The sequence below is a fragment of the Glandiceps talaboti genome, chromosome 11 (genome assembly GCF_964340395.1).
Source record: "Glandiceps talaboti chromosome 11, keGlaTala1.1, whole genome shotgun sequence".
Lineage (NCBI taxonomy): Eukaryota > Metazoa > Hemichordata > Enteropneusta > Spengelidae > Glandiceps > Glandiceps talaboti.
This window is the reverse complement of record NC_135559.1, coordinates 5,202,723-5,217,014: the sequence shown is the minus strand read 5'-3', so window position 1 is coordinate 5,217,014 and position 14,292 is coordinate 5,202,723. Positions and strand designations below refer to the sequence as shown.

General features: G+C 34.0%; 1 protein-coding gene across 2 annotated transcripts in view; it reads right to left on the bottom strand.

Annotated features, from left to right (window-relative positions):
- LOC144442300 (calpain-5-like) overlaps positions 1-14,292 on the bottom strand; it is a 29,786-nt gene continuing 15,494 nt past the window's right edge. For both annotated transcript variants that reach the window (XM_078131611.1, XM_078131610.1), the window contains exons 4-13: positions 13,880-14,088; positions 13,035-13,221; positions 8,405-8,604; positions 7,837-7,914; positions 7,138-7,333; positions 6,666-6,782; positions 5,646-5,842; positions 5,204-5,328; positions 4,600-4,736; positions 1-3,506 (exon numbers count right to left, since the gene is read on the bottom strand). In XM_078131611.1, coding sequence (XP_077987737.1) covers positions 3,324-3,506; positions 4,600-4,736; positions 5,204-5,328; positions 5,646-5,842; positions 6,666-6,782; positions 7,138-7,333; positions 7,837-7,914; positions 8,405-8,604; positions 13,035-13,221; positions 13,880-14,088 — 1,629 coding nt within the window. In that variant the 3' untranslated portion in view covers positions 1-3,323. The remainder of the gene's footprint in view (positions 3,507-4,599; positions 4,737-5,203; positions 5,329-5,645; positions 5,843-6,665; positions 6,783-7,137; positions 7,334-7,836; positions 7,915-8,404; positions 8,605-13,034; positions 13,222-13,879; positions 14,089-14,292) is intronic.

Here is a 14,292-nt window from a genome sequence, read left to right as displayed (position 1 = left end):
GTATTGAGTTACAAACACAGACTTGGTCTATGTTGTTTCACATTGATTTTTCAAGTAAGCCGTGATAAACTTATTTTATGAATTCAAAATTCAAAATAAATACCAAATCCTCATCCATATGGCCACTTTAATGCAACTTTTAATTGTCAACAGGTGACTAAAGTGTGGTCTGAAAAACTAACGAGACAAGAGAATGCAATGGGAGTAAATACTGGTATTTGAATATTTATGCAACTACAAGATCATTGCATCAAACATAAAACAGTGAAAAAGTGTTTAGTATTTTACAAATGAAATATGAACAAATGGTTTTTATGTACATAATTTTAAACAAGCTAATTATAATAATTTTCTAGTTAGGATAATTCTACTTTGCTTTAAAAGTAAGTAATCATGCCATGGTCTATACCCTCAATACCAATTTATCATTAAATAACCATCTACATAACAGTGAGAGCTTTATCAAATGTTAAAATAAATAGCTTGAAAACACAACAAAGTAACCTGAAAATGTCTAGGATATACAAGAAATAACTATATTTGATGAAGCTCATAAATGCTTTGCACATCTTACCATCCGGACAGGATTCCAGCAGAAGATGATCAGAACCACCTACATATCAGAAGTGCTTTAACAAACTACTAAGTAAATAGCTTGTAAACATTAAAGTCTAACTGAAAAACATCTAAGAAATACACAAAGTACCTATGTTTGAGGAAGCTTTCAGATTGTTCATTTTAAAATCTGGACAGGATCCACCAGTACACGATATGTTTTCATCAAATGATAAACTATGACTAAAATGTCTACGAAAGGATCAAATATAACATTGCATGTAGTGCTTATCCCTTTTAACTAGAATTAGATCATCAAATAACAAAGAATACTTCAAGCTTCTAAAATCAAGAAAATGTTGTAAACAAAGTTTTTCGAATGCACAAACACATGACATACATCTAGTATCCTGTAAAGTTTAATCATGTTCTTAGAACCCTTAAAACTAAAAGGCATTTTTTTTATTGAAGAGTGGACTGATAATTTGTTGTGATAGCATGGACACAAAACCAACACAGAAGTAATAATTGGGTAGCAATTACCATGAAGGAACTTTCTATCTACATCAAAATGGGGTTCTGTTCATAAATGCAAATAATTACATGTTTACAGAATGATATGATAAATCTCACCACTGCAATTAGATTTATTGCTAAAATCTACTAAGTTACCTAAGAACACTTCTATGGTTGGTATTTTTGGTACTCAAGTTAAGAATACATCATATTGCTGTGATTATCTTTGCCAAATATTTATAATATTATATATTATTTACTGTTGAGTACCTTTTTAAACTGTAATTCATACTGCAAATCTAAAAGAAATCTTTGGAATACCCACTTCAAGGAATCGGGAAAGCATAAACTCAACAAAACCTCACAACCCTCAATAATGTTGTATACAAATGTCTTTTATAATGTATTGCTTCTGTAGTATTATTGATAAAAGAATGTGGTTTGTATTCTGGAAAAATAGGAATATAGAGTTTAATTCTCAGAATTAAAGAAACGCTTCTCAGATAGACAGGATATAAAAGTATGTGTCTGTATTGTCTACATCAAGCTATCGGTAAGCCAAGCTACTTCCCTAAGCATAGAGTAGATAGCCTTTTAAACACGGAAGTGTGGAAGTGTTGTGAGAGTGACAGTACTAAGAAACGTTTGTAGAGAGTTTAGCTCAGACACTTACAAGGAACACACTACATTCTATCTAAAATATCAAAATGTAAAAGTCATCCATAAGTATTAATGTAACTATCTTTAACAAATGTGAAGCATAAAAGTGACAGTGGATATATGTGTGTAAACCATGGAAACATGTACTATACAATATATATATTTAGAAAACAACTACTTTATTGAAAATGCCATTACTTGTATTTTGTTGTGTATTGGGAAACATTTTTTGAAAGTACAATGTATGTATGAAATGAAACCTGTGTATCACTTTCCAAATGCTTGACTTTCTTATTCCATTGTTTATATCAACCTCTGAAGTGTTCTCAGACAGTTAGATTGTTAAGCCCCATACAATTACAATAGAGGGGGTGAAGTTTAATATTGATTCAGATATTCAAGGCATAATGACAATTCTAGTGTCGCTATTTTCTTGTTAATGATATAATTTTAAAAACATGACTAATCATACCAAGCTGTGAACCATCCTTGGCCTGAATTATGTGCTAACGTGAGCATGCTCATAACTTCCAACCTTATTGGCTCAAGCAAACATGAATATACATGCTTTTTAAATTCAATTGTTACTCCCAACAATTGTTGGCAACAATTCTGTTGTTTCATGACACTACATGTTCCTAGATCCTTTAAATGTTATGTAAATACAAGATCTGTTATTTGAACTGAAAATAAAATTCAAGGCACAATGCGTCTCTATTACTGGCAAACTAGAATACTAATGTAATTTTCTCCGAGAAGTATTAACCTTCTTAGAGTCAAGATATCAGCTGGTTATACAGCTACCATCTAGGTCAAATAGATTATGATCAAGCTGGTGACAGATTACTTTATTCATGTTGATTTTTGTACATCACATGTAAGCCAAGTTGTAGCATCAAAACTGAATATACATGATTTATTCATCCATCATTCTATATATCAATAACTTCAGCAGCAATGTATTAAACCATATAAAAGTTACATTTCAAAATTATCAAAATATTTCTTCAATTTCAGATATCACATGGCTTTTTCTCAGCTTAACTCAGGAAATTACATATAATTGAATAAATTGTTTTAGTATTAGTTAAAATTAATCAGATTGGTTTTTGGATTTAGATGAATGTTATAATTTTGATTATCTTTAACAAACCATTATTTCATCAAATCTGCATCAACACGTTGAATAAATAAATCTTTTAAAATTGAAAAATATAATTATGCACAAATGATGTGTGCATTGAAACATTTTTAGATTCAAGTAGCCTATGAAGGCAATTATTTAAAAAGCCTGTCTTTATTTCTCAAGAGGACAAAAATGATAGTAGCCAATCACAGAGCATAGTTTGTTTGTCAGCCAATCAAAGACTAATACTATGAGCAAATCAGTCTTCAAATGTTAACTATCAGCCAATCAGACAATACCTTGAAAAGCTTGTAAACCAATCAAAGTAGCTGTTTGCGTGGGACTTTATCTTATGTGTGCTGTATCTCTAAACTTCACAGCAAAACAGTGCAGAGTCAAAAATCATATTAGGAGTACATTGTATCTTGAAAATCTTAAAAATGCTTTCTTTGCTACTACAGAACTTTTAATGGCCCTTTATATCAGGAGATGTTGTCATGGTTAAACTAAGGTTTCCTGGCTTCTTCTCATTGGCTTTACTTCCTTTATCATTCAAAGAAGCAGTGAAATGCTTAGCTTGTCCATCAGCTTGTCCCATGATGATGGCTTCACCCATGAATTCATCCTTCACTAGATTACTATTCCAAATCTAAAATTAAAAAACAGAACATTTAAAACTTTAGTTTTACTCCAGAAAGGAACAATCTTCACTCTATGTTTCTGCTTGAATATGTTAATGTGACAACTTGGAGACCTTTATAGGTTTTCCCCAGATATTCCGGTTTCCTCCTGCATTAACACTGAACCCATGAGGTATGGCCCTCACTAGACTTCTTGGGAGACAGTATAAATAAAGATTATTATTATATACACAGACTGACTGACAGACATAGGCAGGCAGAGACAGACAGACAGACAGGCAGACAGACAGACAGACAGACACGTGCATAATGTAAACTTCCTTTAAACATAAATATTCTGTGATCAAACCATACTTCAGACTTAGCATTTCTTGGAGTAAGACAACTTCAAAGTGAATGTGACATGTTTTGAGCATAACTCAACTCTGTAATTGCCATGCCCCATGACCCCTAGTCTAGCATGTATATGTATAGTAGTGAAAAAACTGACATCTTTACAATATTTTAAACCCTGGTTTAAGTTTATGGCAACAAACAATAGCCACAGTATAATTGAAGTGTGTACTTTAAGAGTTTCACTACTGGATAAATTCGTCTGTAACAAATACGACAGACAACAATATTACATATGGCATTCATTATTACACAACGAAAAAGAACTGAAATTACAGTAATTTGTATTCATTGTGGTCTCAAGTAGACTTATTGATTTGTGATTGTGAGTTCTGAGTTTTATCACTTGTTTAATAACACATGAGTACTAAAGGGAGTGTCTACAAATCTCTCAATCTGAACATCAATATCAATCTAACAAAATCTGGAGTTGCCCTGTAAACTGTGATGATTAACCCTTTCATTCCTAGAGAGGACATTGGAATAAATAGAAACTTGATTGTAAGAACATTTTCTAAAATTTAAGAATATTACTTCATTGGGAAGTAATATTTCTTGAATTCTGATCTAAAATAAAGTTGATCTTTTTCCAAAAATTACAGAGAAACAAGAATTTTTGTTCAAAAATTTTGGCGAAAAGTTTCTAGTCCTGAAAGGGTTAACAAAATCTACCCAAGTTACCAACCAAAGTGACAATGCTGTTCATACCTGTATGGTGATTGGACGTTCTGGTTTCTTACGAAACAAAAGTACACTATAATTCCACTCTGCATTGAGCGTACCCTTCTTGACAGGTGATTTGTATGTATCACCTTCACATTTGATGTAAGCATAGGGATCAGCACCTGTTGGGTAAACATTTTACACAATGGATTGATATAGACCCTGCACATATTGATTAGAGGTGAACTTTATCCATAAGTAGTCCAATAACAGGTTGAAATTATTATCATATAGTATTGTTGATTTATCCATAAGCAGTCCAATAACAGGTTGAAATTATTATTATATTGTATCGCTGATTTTTGGGTGGAGACCCCTAAATCAATATAATTGGATTTATTGTCGCATATTATGTCACTGTATAGCTACATAAACCTAAGACCCTAGGGTCTATGCACAAACATGTTTCCCCATGCACGATAATTCAATATTTTTCAGGGTGTGTGATATTACAAGTATGTTATTATATCTATTAAACATAACAGTTTCAAAAAAATGTTTCAGTTGCAGCTGGAACAGCTTTAATAGTGCTAAAAAAAAGCTGTAGTCCTCCACACTTGTAGAAATAGTTCAAGTAAAAGTTACGTACCTCCACCAAATCTGTCCATTTTCTGTAATCCAGCAGCACTCATGACTGTGATAGATGTGACAATTGATGGATAACCAACAATTCCACTCCAACAAGTCTTAGTAGGACAGTCTTTGGTTAACTCACTGAAAATAAACAATAAACATTGACTATCAACTGTTATACTCCTTTCCAACTCTTCCCCATTGTTTCAACTGTGCTCTCAATTTCATTTCGAGGACACTTTTTCAGTTAACGGGACACTTTTTGAATGAAACTGTCTTCAGCATGATAATCATTTCTACAGCACTGTTCCCAACTTGTCAACTGTTATAATGCAACCAACATGCGCTACCCTACCTAATACCGTGTTCTGCACCTGTCATTCTATAAAACTTTGTGTAAATAAATATGAGAACGTGGTATTGAAAACCATGCATGTATCTTATTTCAAAACACTTACCACGCATTAGAATCATGCTCACTGAATATACGGAACATGAGATCACCTTCTTCACCTGGGTCAAAGGTTGTTGCTACGACAATGTAACGACCTTGTGGCAGATGTTTCCTTTCAAACACACTCCTTGAATTGATGTAAGTAGAATCTACCACTTTGGGTTTTATGGTATGGCAACGATATTTACGGTTAGATTCAACCTGGAAATGGAACCAAACAATGTATTCAGCATGTTGCTATACTTGTGTATACTTCTAAATTGTATTACTGGACAGTATAACTGTGCCTTGTCTAAGAGAAATATACACTAATGGTGGTAAGGACATAAGTCTCAGAACAAGACATTTTTTGGTATCGCGGCACATCCCATGAGATCCAGTGTGAACCATTGCATCCATAGCAACCACTTGAGAGTGGGCAAGCTGAAAGTGTCAAATGCTTAGCAATACTATAATTGTTCTCAACATCATCGCACATAGCCATGGCAAAAGCTTGACCACAATCACGTTTGACAACCGTAAGTGCGAGGCATATTTGCACATCTCACAAGATCTGTAACGAGACATGTAAAATCTCCAATTGAATGCAAAATTTATTCAGCATAGTTGCACACTGAATATTCATGAATTCTGAGTGTCTATACTCTAACAGCAGTCAACAGTGTCAAACAGCTCTCATGAATACTCAGTGTGCACCTTGAATACATTTATTTCTCCCATGATGCAATAGCCCATTGTAAAGATACCTATAAAGGCACAAAATCAACTTGATGTTTTTCTAAACTCGCAAGTAATTGTAAGTGATGTAAAAATCATGAAATTATTTCACTGAAACCATAGTTTACAAAAATGATTTCACTTCCTCGAGTGGTGTTCACCTTTAATACAAGAGCACTTGGGCACTGCACAGGTGGTGACTATATTTGAATTTCCAAATGTAATTTGGATTAATAATGTATACATTATTATTATTATTATTACATAATTGTTAGATAGAACACGATATACCGTACAGGACACTTACTGACATAATTCGATATCCAATAGTTAAATTTTGCTGTTCGATGTCGGCTCGTTTATCTCGTTGACTAATTGATATCATGACTTCATCACCATCATCATCAGTTATGTCAAACATAAACTACAATAGAGATAGAATACTAATAGGTAAAGATAGCATTCATATCATATTCGGTATGTTGATCAGTCAGTCTGTATTTTTGCTAAAGCCACAAATGGCCACGATAGCAGTTCACAGAGTAGGTAAACATGAATAATTGGTGTAAATGTTGTAGAAACTGTCACAGCAGAGTTATTTTGAGTTGATTGAGAGACTAATAGTAACACCATGTTGTTCCAGTTACAGCTAGTGTTAATAGATTTTCTCTTCTGTGTGAATATCAGGGTTTCAAAACCTCAGTACAAACACTGAGAAAATACTAATTTTGACTGGCTATAAAAACTAATAAGGAAGCTCAGATGTGTCAGTAATTTACCTGTGGATTTTGTAAGAATGTATCTTTGAAATTGACACATCCTCCAGCTCTGTTCTGATGAATGTCTTTGATTGTCTTCCATTTACTAAATAACACCTTCTCTCTCCATGTCTTCAGGAAACTGATAAAAGCTGTGTTTGGAAGACGGCAAATGGTAGCATTGGTGAAATACCGACAGAAATCAAAGAAAGTCATCCTGTGAATAGATAAGATGATATCAGATGATTGGTTAGGAATATCATACCATATGATGTGGTATGATTTGATACGGATATGTGATGCACTATGATGTGATGTAACAATGATGTGATACTATTTGATGTGATGTGATGTGATGTGATGTGGTGTGATGTGATGTGGTGTGATGTGATGTGGTGTGGTGTGGTGTGGTGTGGTGTGGAGTGGTGTGGTGTGGTGTGATGTGATGTGGCGTGATGTGTAATGTGGTGTGGTGTGGTGTGGTGTGGTGTGGTGTGGCGTGATGTGATGTGGTGTGGTGTGGTGTTGTGTGGTGTCATGTGGTGTCATGTGGTGTGGTGTGGTGTGATGTGGTGTGGTGTGATGTGATGTGGTGTGGTGTCATGTGGTGTGGTGTTGTGTGATCATCACATTCTTATGACACTATAACTACATTTCAGTGTAGGTGATAATACCAAACATAATTGCATTAAAATGTCACTTTTTTAATAAATAGCTTACCAAAACTCTCCATCATCATCAAATGTCAGCCCCATCTTTTCTCTCTCCTTTTTACTAACTTTCTCCCATTCTGGTGATCTGAAACACAACCATAGAAATTAGTGTTACCATAGTAACAATGGATGCACTGGGGAATGGCTAGATTAGGTCAGACAGTTCAATTATATGTGTAAGCTTTTTACACTTGTGAGACCAATTTCAAAGGGAGGGGAATATCACTCCAGGATATGGGTATTTTCATAAACTTTAGGTTATGGTGCGTTATTTCATGATTTGACATCACACACAGTATACATGATTTTAGAGAACACAGACAATTGAACTTTTACCTTATTTGGGGATTTTTGCTGTGGGCCACATTGCATCATGGGAGTTAGCAGAAATGTTTATGCACTGGTTGAACAATGAATATTCATGACTTTTAAGAGCTTATAACTATCAGTGAAATGCCAAGAAGGCGAAGTCTTTGAGCTGATATAAGCCTGGTAATTTACTTATGATCTGAGTTCAATACTACAACAAAATATGATTATATTTTTAGCTGTATTCTACACTATACGTCACTTACCCATCACTCCATGCACCATTCCATTCTTTCTCACCCCATGGATTACGTAGTCGGACCATGGGAATTTTCTCTGTTCCTTGGAAAAACGACAGCAGTCCTGTGTCTCCAATCTTTACATTTCTGACAGCTGTGATACCATAGGCATGTCCTTTGACGAGTCCTACCTCAGTCTTAGCTTCCATTTGATCAGCTGATTCAACCTATCAACAATGTAACAACATAAATGTATGAGACAATAGCATTGTTACATTGTATCATTTTGTTACTACAAACCGTGACAATGTTTCCATGACCAATGGACATGTAATATGTATCACACTAAAAATGAGAAGAAAAACATGTATTTCCAAACTCAGTTTATGAACAATTACATACAATATTCCTTCTATTTATAGCAAATGAAAATAATAAAATCTGTAACAATTTACTGCAAATATAGATGTATTTTAAAATAAAACAATCTTTCTTTTGCAACATAACCTACATGAACTTCAGTCCCCTTAGTAATCTAAAAGGTTTATTTGGTTCTATTAGAAAACAAAATTTTTATTTCAAAAAATGGAAGAACATTTACTTTTATTTCACAATGTAGTGTATTTGTGCAGAATTACTGCCTAACTTGGGGATGAATGTTAGATGTTTCACTGACACTTTTATTATATAAAAATGACAATATCCCACCATGACAATGACAAACAATTCAATTAAGACAGACAGCCAACACTTCTACCACAGCACTCTCTGAACAAAGCCTACTACCAAAGCACTCTAAGCAAAGCTTATTATCACAGCACTCTCTGAACAAAACTTACTACCAAAGGACTCTCTAAGCAAAGCTTACTATCTGAACAAAGCTTACTATCATAGCATTCTCTAAGCAAAGTTTCTACATACAACACTCTATCATACTTATCTGCCAGCCCTCACAGTTTACTCGTGTCAGCCATGAATGTATCAAGCTCAGCACCAGTTTGTAATTATGACCGAGCAAGGTTGAGGGCACTCTTCATGCAGTTTTCAGAATGTACAGAAATGGCAGTTGACCATGAGGCTTGGCAATTATGTTCACTTTATATACAACATATACATATTAACCAAAATTCTAGGAAAGTACTGATATGTCCAGTTGTTAAAACATGTGAATGAACATTTTTTTTAAAATACATAAATTATACATAATAGTAATTAGTTATCACCACCCCAAAGGTGAGATTTTGGACTTGATGGATAGACTAAGTTCTAGTTGACATGTAACATGCACTGTGCAAAAAACAACTACACTAAAATAATTATATTTATTTAATCCTGGTTGCAATGTACACGCATATTCAAAATTGCTAAAATTTCTACTATTTCTAAACAAACAACAAACAACCAAACAAAACGGTATTCAACTAGCTAACTATACATGGATAAATATTTACAACACATTTGATGAGGGTTGAGGATGGAATTGGGAATCACAGCATCAACTAACAACAACAAATGGTTTCTGGATGAAATTATGAACAGACTGAATGAACAATGCCTGTAAATGAAATTAAATTAATGAATGACTTGAAACTAGACAAGAACCAACAGAGTACATCAAACTACAGAGAGACACCGCACACACACATCAAATGAGTATCCCAGGCCTACCAATGGGTACATCCTCCATTTAAATCACACATTGTCAAGTATTTGTGAACACAGAAATGACATCATGCAGAATGCTAACAAGTTCTGAAAAGTGAAATGAGATAATAGAAAGAGAAAAGACAGTACAACAAATATTTTGTTTTGGATGGCTTGGTTAGTTAACATATAGTACATTATAATGATAATAGAAAGAGAAAAGACAGTACAACAAATATTTTGTTTTGGATGGCTTGGTTAGTTAACAAATAGTACATTGTAATGGTGATGATGATTCCAATGCCATGAAGTAATCCATATACAAGATTCTCCCCTGCCTTGAAGGAGTGCTGGTCAGTATTCATTCGCATAACAGGGTTATTGCTATTACGTAATGTCAACAGTAATTTTTGCTAAGGTTGGGTAACCCTTGTAACAGAACAGGAGGGAACAGATAAACCTGGTATAGATTCACATACATACTTCTATGTATATTTGTTTTGGAGTCAATGTTTATAGGTGTTCATCATCTGTGTGGACTGCCTGACTATTGTCAAAGTTAAATAAATAAATACAATAAATAAATAAATACACTGTACTATGATAAAGCTGGTATAATTTCTCATACATGTACACTCTACCACAATTTTGGTAGAGAACCCAGTAAAGTAATAGGGAAACTCAGCTAAATTTTACCTCCATATTGCTCTTAGCAAAAACAGTGATCAAAACCAAGCCCTGTGCAGATGACCTATACACATCACATGTTTGCGTCAACATTGATAAGAACATATTGTTTTTGCATATGTTTATTGTCTGTTCATTATAAAACTAGGAAATATCGTAGATATACAAAATCTTGATGAAGTTATAACTGTAATAAAATTGCCATGGAAAATACACTGTGTTTTAGTTATGACTATACTAAAGAGCTCCAGCTAAAATTTGGAAACGATAATACTAGTTACAGTTAACTTCAAACAACACATAGAAAACACAGATTTGACATCTGTCTTCACAAGTGTATTATTCATGCAAAAGGAAACAATACACACATGAATCAATGTGTTTGAGACCATGGACCAAAAATTACACCAAAAGATGTTCACAACTGTGTAGTGCTGTGAATATGTATAGTGGTACCATTACAGTATGATTTATATGGCCATATACTTGACAACTCCATTATACATGTATAAGGGTTGACTGTTTCCACACAATGGTTGAGGTCCATGTGTCCATGTATGTAATGCATGCATGGAGTGTAATAGTGTATTATGAGGTTTCCATGATAAACCTGTGTACCAGTACACACCCCTGAACAGCCAGTTTGGTTCTGAAGCAGTCTAAGAGACCAGTCACTTACAAATATGTATACAAGGACAAACAGTGCATTTGTACAAAACTTATAAAAATCACAACTTTGAATAGTACAAATTCAGCCACTTTCTACAATGAAAGCATTGCGGAAACTGAAGTATAGTGCATCAAGATCAAACCTCATGTATCTCTGATTTAGTTAAAGATGTACTGTTTGTTCATGTATTTAAAGCTATGCACAGCGATGCCACTCATTATGACCATGTTAACATTAAATATTGTCACAAACATCTTGTCTGTGGTACTGTGAAAGACCGTGTGAGGGCGCTGTCCCAAGTGTGACCCACATCAAAGAATACATTATACAATTTCAGTCTATCTCACTAATAAAATGTCTCCTCCCTCATTACGATACCTTGGGATTACCCTGATCTATTGTTCGATAAAATGTTGATATTTTGGAACTCAATAGCTATGTAGTTTCCCTATCATTAATATTTAATTCTCGAATAGGCGCATATATGGCACTTGGCAGTTTTTCTTTGAGACATTTTGACTGAACAACAAAGTTGTGGTAAAACATGACATCGCAACAGCACCCCCACATGGCCATGTACACCACAATAAATGTGACTGGTCCCCCATATACTATTAGGTTACCTCATACTGGTAGTGTTTTTGGTGTTTATGTGTTAGTAATCAGACAACTTTTACCTCTACCTGTAAAGAAAATATTCAATTCATTCTCTCAACATATAAACATTAAGCTTACAAACTCAAAAAAATAAAATAAATGAAAGTATGAAAATATTAATATATGATTACCTAATCTACCAGTAAAATTTGTGTTCATAGAGTTTCATATGTTAGTCTGTGTCTGTGCTGGTTAGAGGGAATGTGTTCAACAGACTTGTCGATGTAGCAATCATCATACAGCATACATTTGTGGAGGTTTCAACATAGCTAAATTGTATTATTCTGCCTTTGATCAAAGGTTACAGTCACAGGATACAACAAAATCTAACTAAAATGTACAAAGTTAGTATATATGATATATACAGAATTATACATTGTTATCACTGTGATTAATGTTCATCTGTGTTTGTGTATTTATTTATTTATTAACTTTAGATTATGTGTCTCCACAAGTAATTTTGAGTCACTGACTGTACTCCATTGTACTACACTAGTATACACAACACTACGCTATACTATGCTACATAACATAACACTACACTACACTACACTACACTACACTACACTGTACTACACTACATTACACTACACTATACTATACTACACTACACTGCACTACACTACACTACACTACACTACAATCTACTTTACATTACATAATGCTATGCTACACTACACTACACTTACACTACATTACTACACTTCAACACTATACTTAAACTACACGACTACACTGCACTATACTACACTGCACTATACTACATCACTACACTGCACTATACTACACTATTACACTTCACTACGCTACGCTACACTGCACTGCACTGCACTGCACTTAAACTACATTACTACACTTCAACACTATACTATACGACTACATCGTCCTATACTACACTATATATACTAAACTACACTGCATACCCTAAACTACACTAAACTAAACCATATTACACCATGCTATATTATTATTAGACAAGAGCTGCACATATATACATACCCTGATAGAACTGCTCATCAAGGCTCTCCTATCCAGACATTTTATCATATCTTTAAAGAGTTCATTTCTTTTATCTTCATTTTCAGCATAGAGTACAAGGTCTATATTTTCTGCTACACCACCAGTAAAATCTACCAAGGCATCAGCAGTGTTACCACCATCAAGATTTTCATAACAGCCAGATAGTCTACAAATACATACATATATTAAAGAAATAATATACTGTGCTGGGTATTGCTCCCACTGATTTTCTTTTGGTAAAGATGTACTCACAAAAAACACTACATGGATTCATGATTCTAAAGATTTTCCATTAAAGTGGCCATATGGATGAGAATTTGGTATTTATTTTGGATTTTTATTTGATAAAACAGCTTCACTATGTTTTTCTACTTGAAAAAATAATGTGAAATAACATATACCAAGTCCATGTTCACATCTCAATAAACAGCAAAACATTAAACAATGTGTAAAATGTTTGTTATTGTACGTACAATAACAAACTTTTTACACTTTTTTGCATCTTTTTGCAATGTATTGAGTTATGAACATGGACTTGGTATATGTTATTTCACATTATTTTTTCAAGTAGAAAAACATAGTGAAGCTGTTTTATCAAATAAAAATCCAAAATAAATACCAAATTCTCATCCATATGGCCACTTTAAGATTTGGGACTGTTTGACAGGGATATCATTTGAGAATTGTCAAGGCTTTCACAGACAGATCTGCAGTGTACATGTAAATCGGAACCATCAAAGCCTGGTAAGACATAACATCTGCAGTCTCCACATGACGAATCATTTAAAACTTCTCAACAAATAGTTTATATTAGTTTTACTTACTTTGCATATGCTTTCTCCAGCAATGCACTCCAGTATTCATTTCTTTCATTAGAATGAACAAAGATAAGTTTTCCTTGGATTGTAGGTAGCCTGTCATCAATCACCACATCAACCCAGGCACCAAATCTCCAAAACCGGAAGTGAAATATTCCGGCATATTTCTGTGGATTATCTGAATCCCATTCCTGGTCTTCATGGCTGGGAACAACCTGACAAAGGGAATATAATATGATGATGATGATGTCATACATTTTGTAAGGGGAGTAACGTTCTCTTTGAGAGCACCCTCTAGTGTTGAAAACATGAAATGATAGAGACAGGGTCACCAGCACAGTGTCAGTTGGTAGTTATGATACCCTACATACATGTATGTATACTGAAGGCCATTTTTAAAGGCCACTTTTTGACTACAT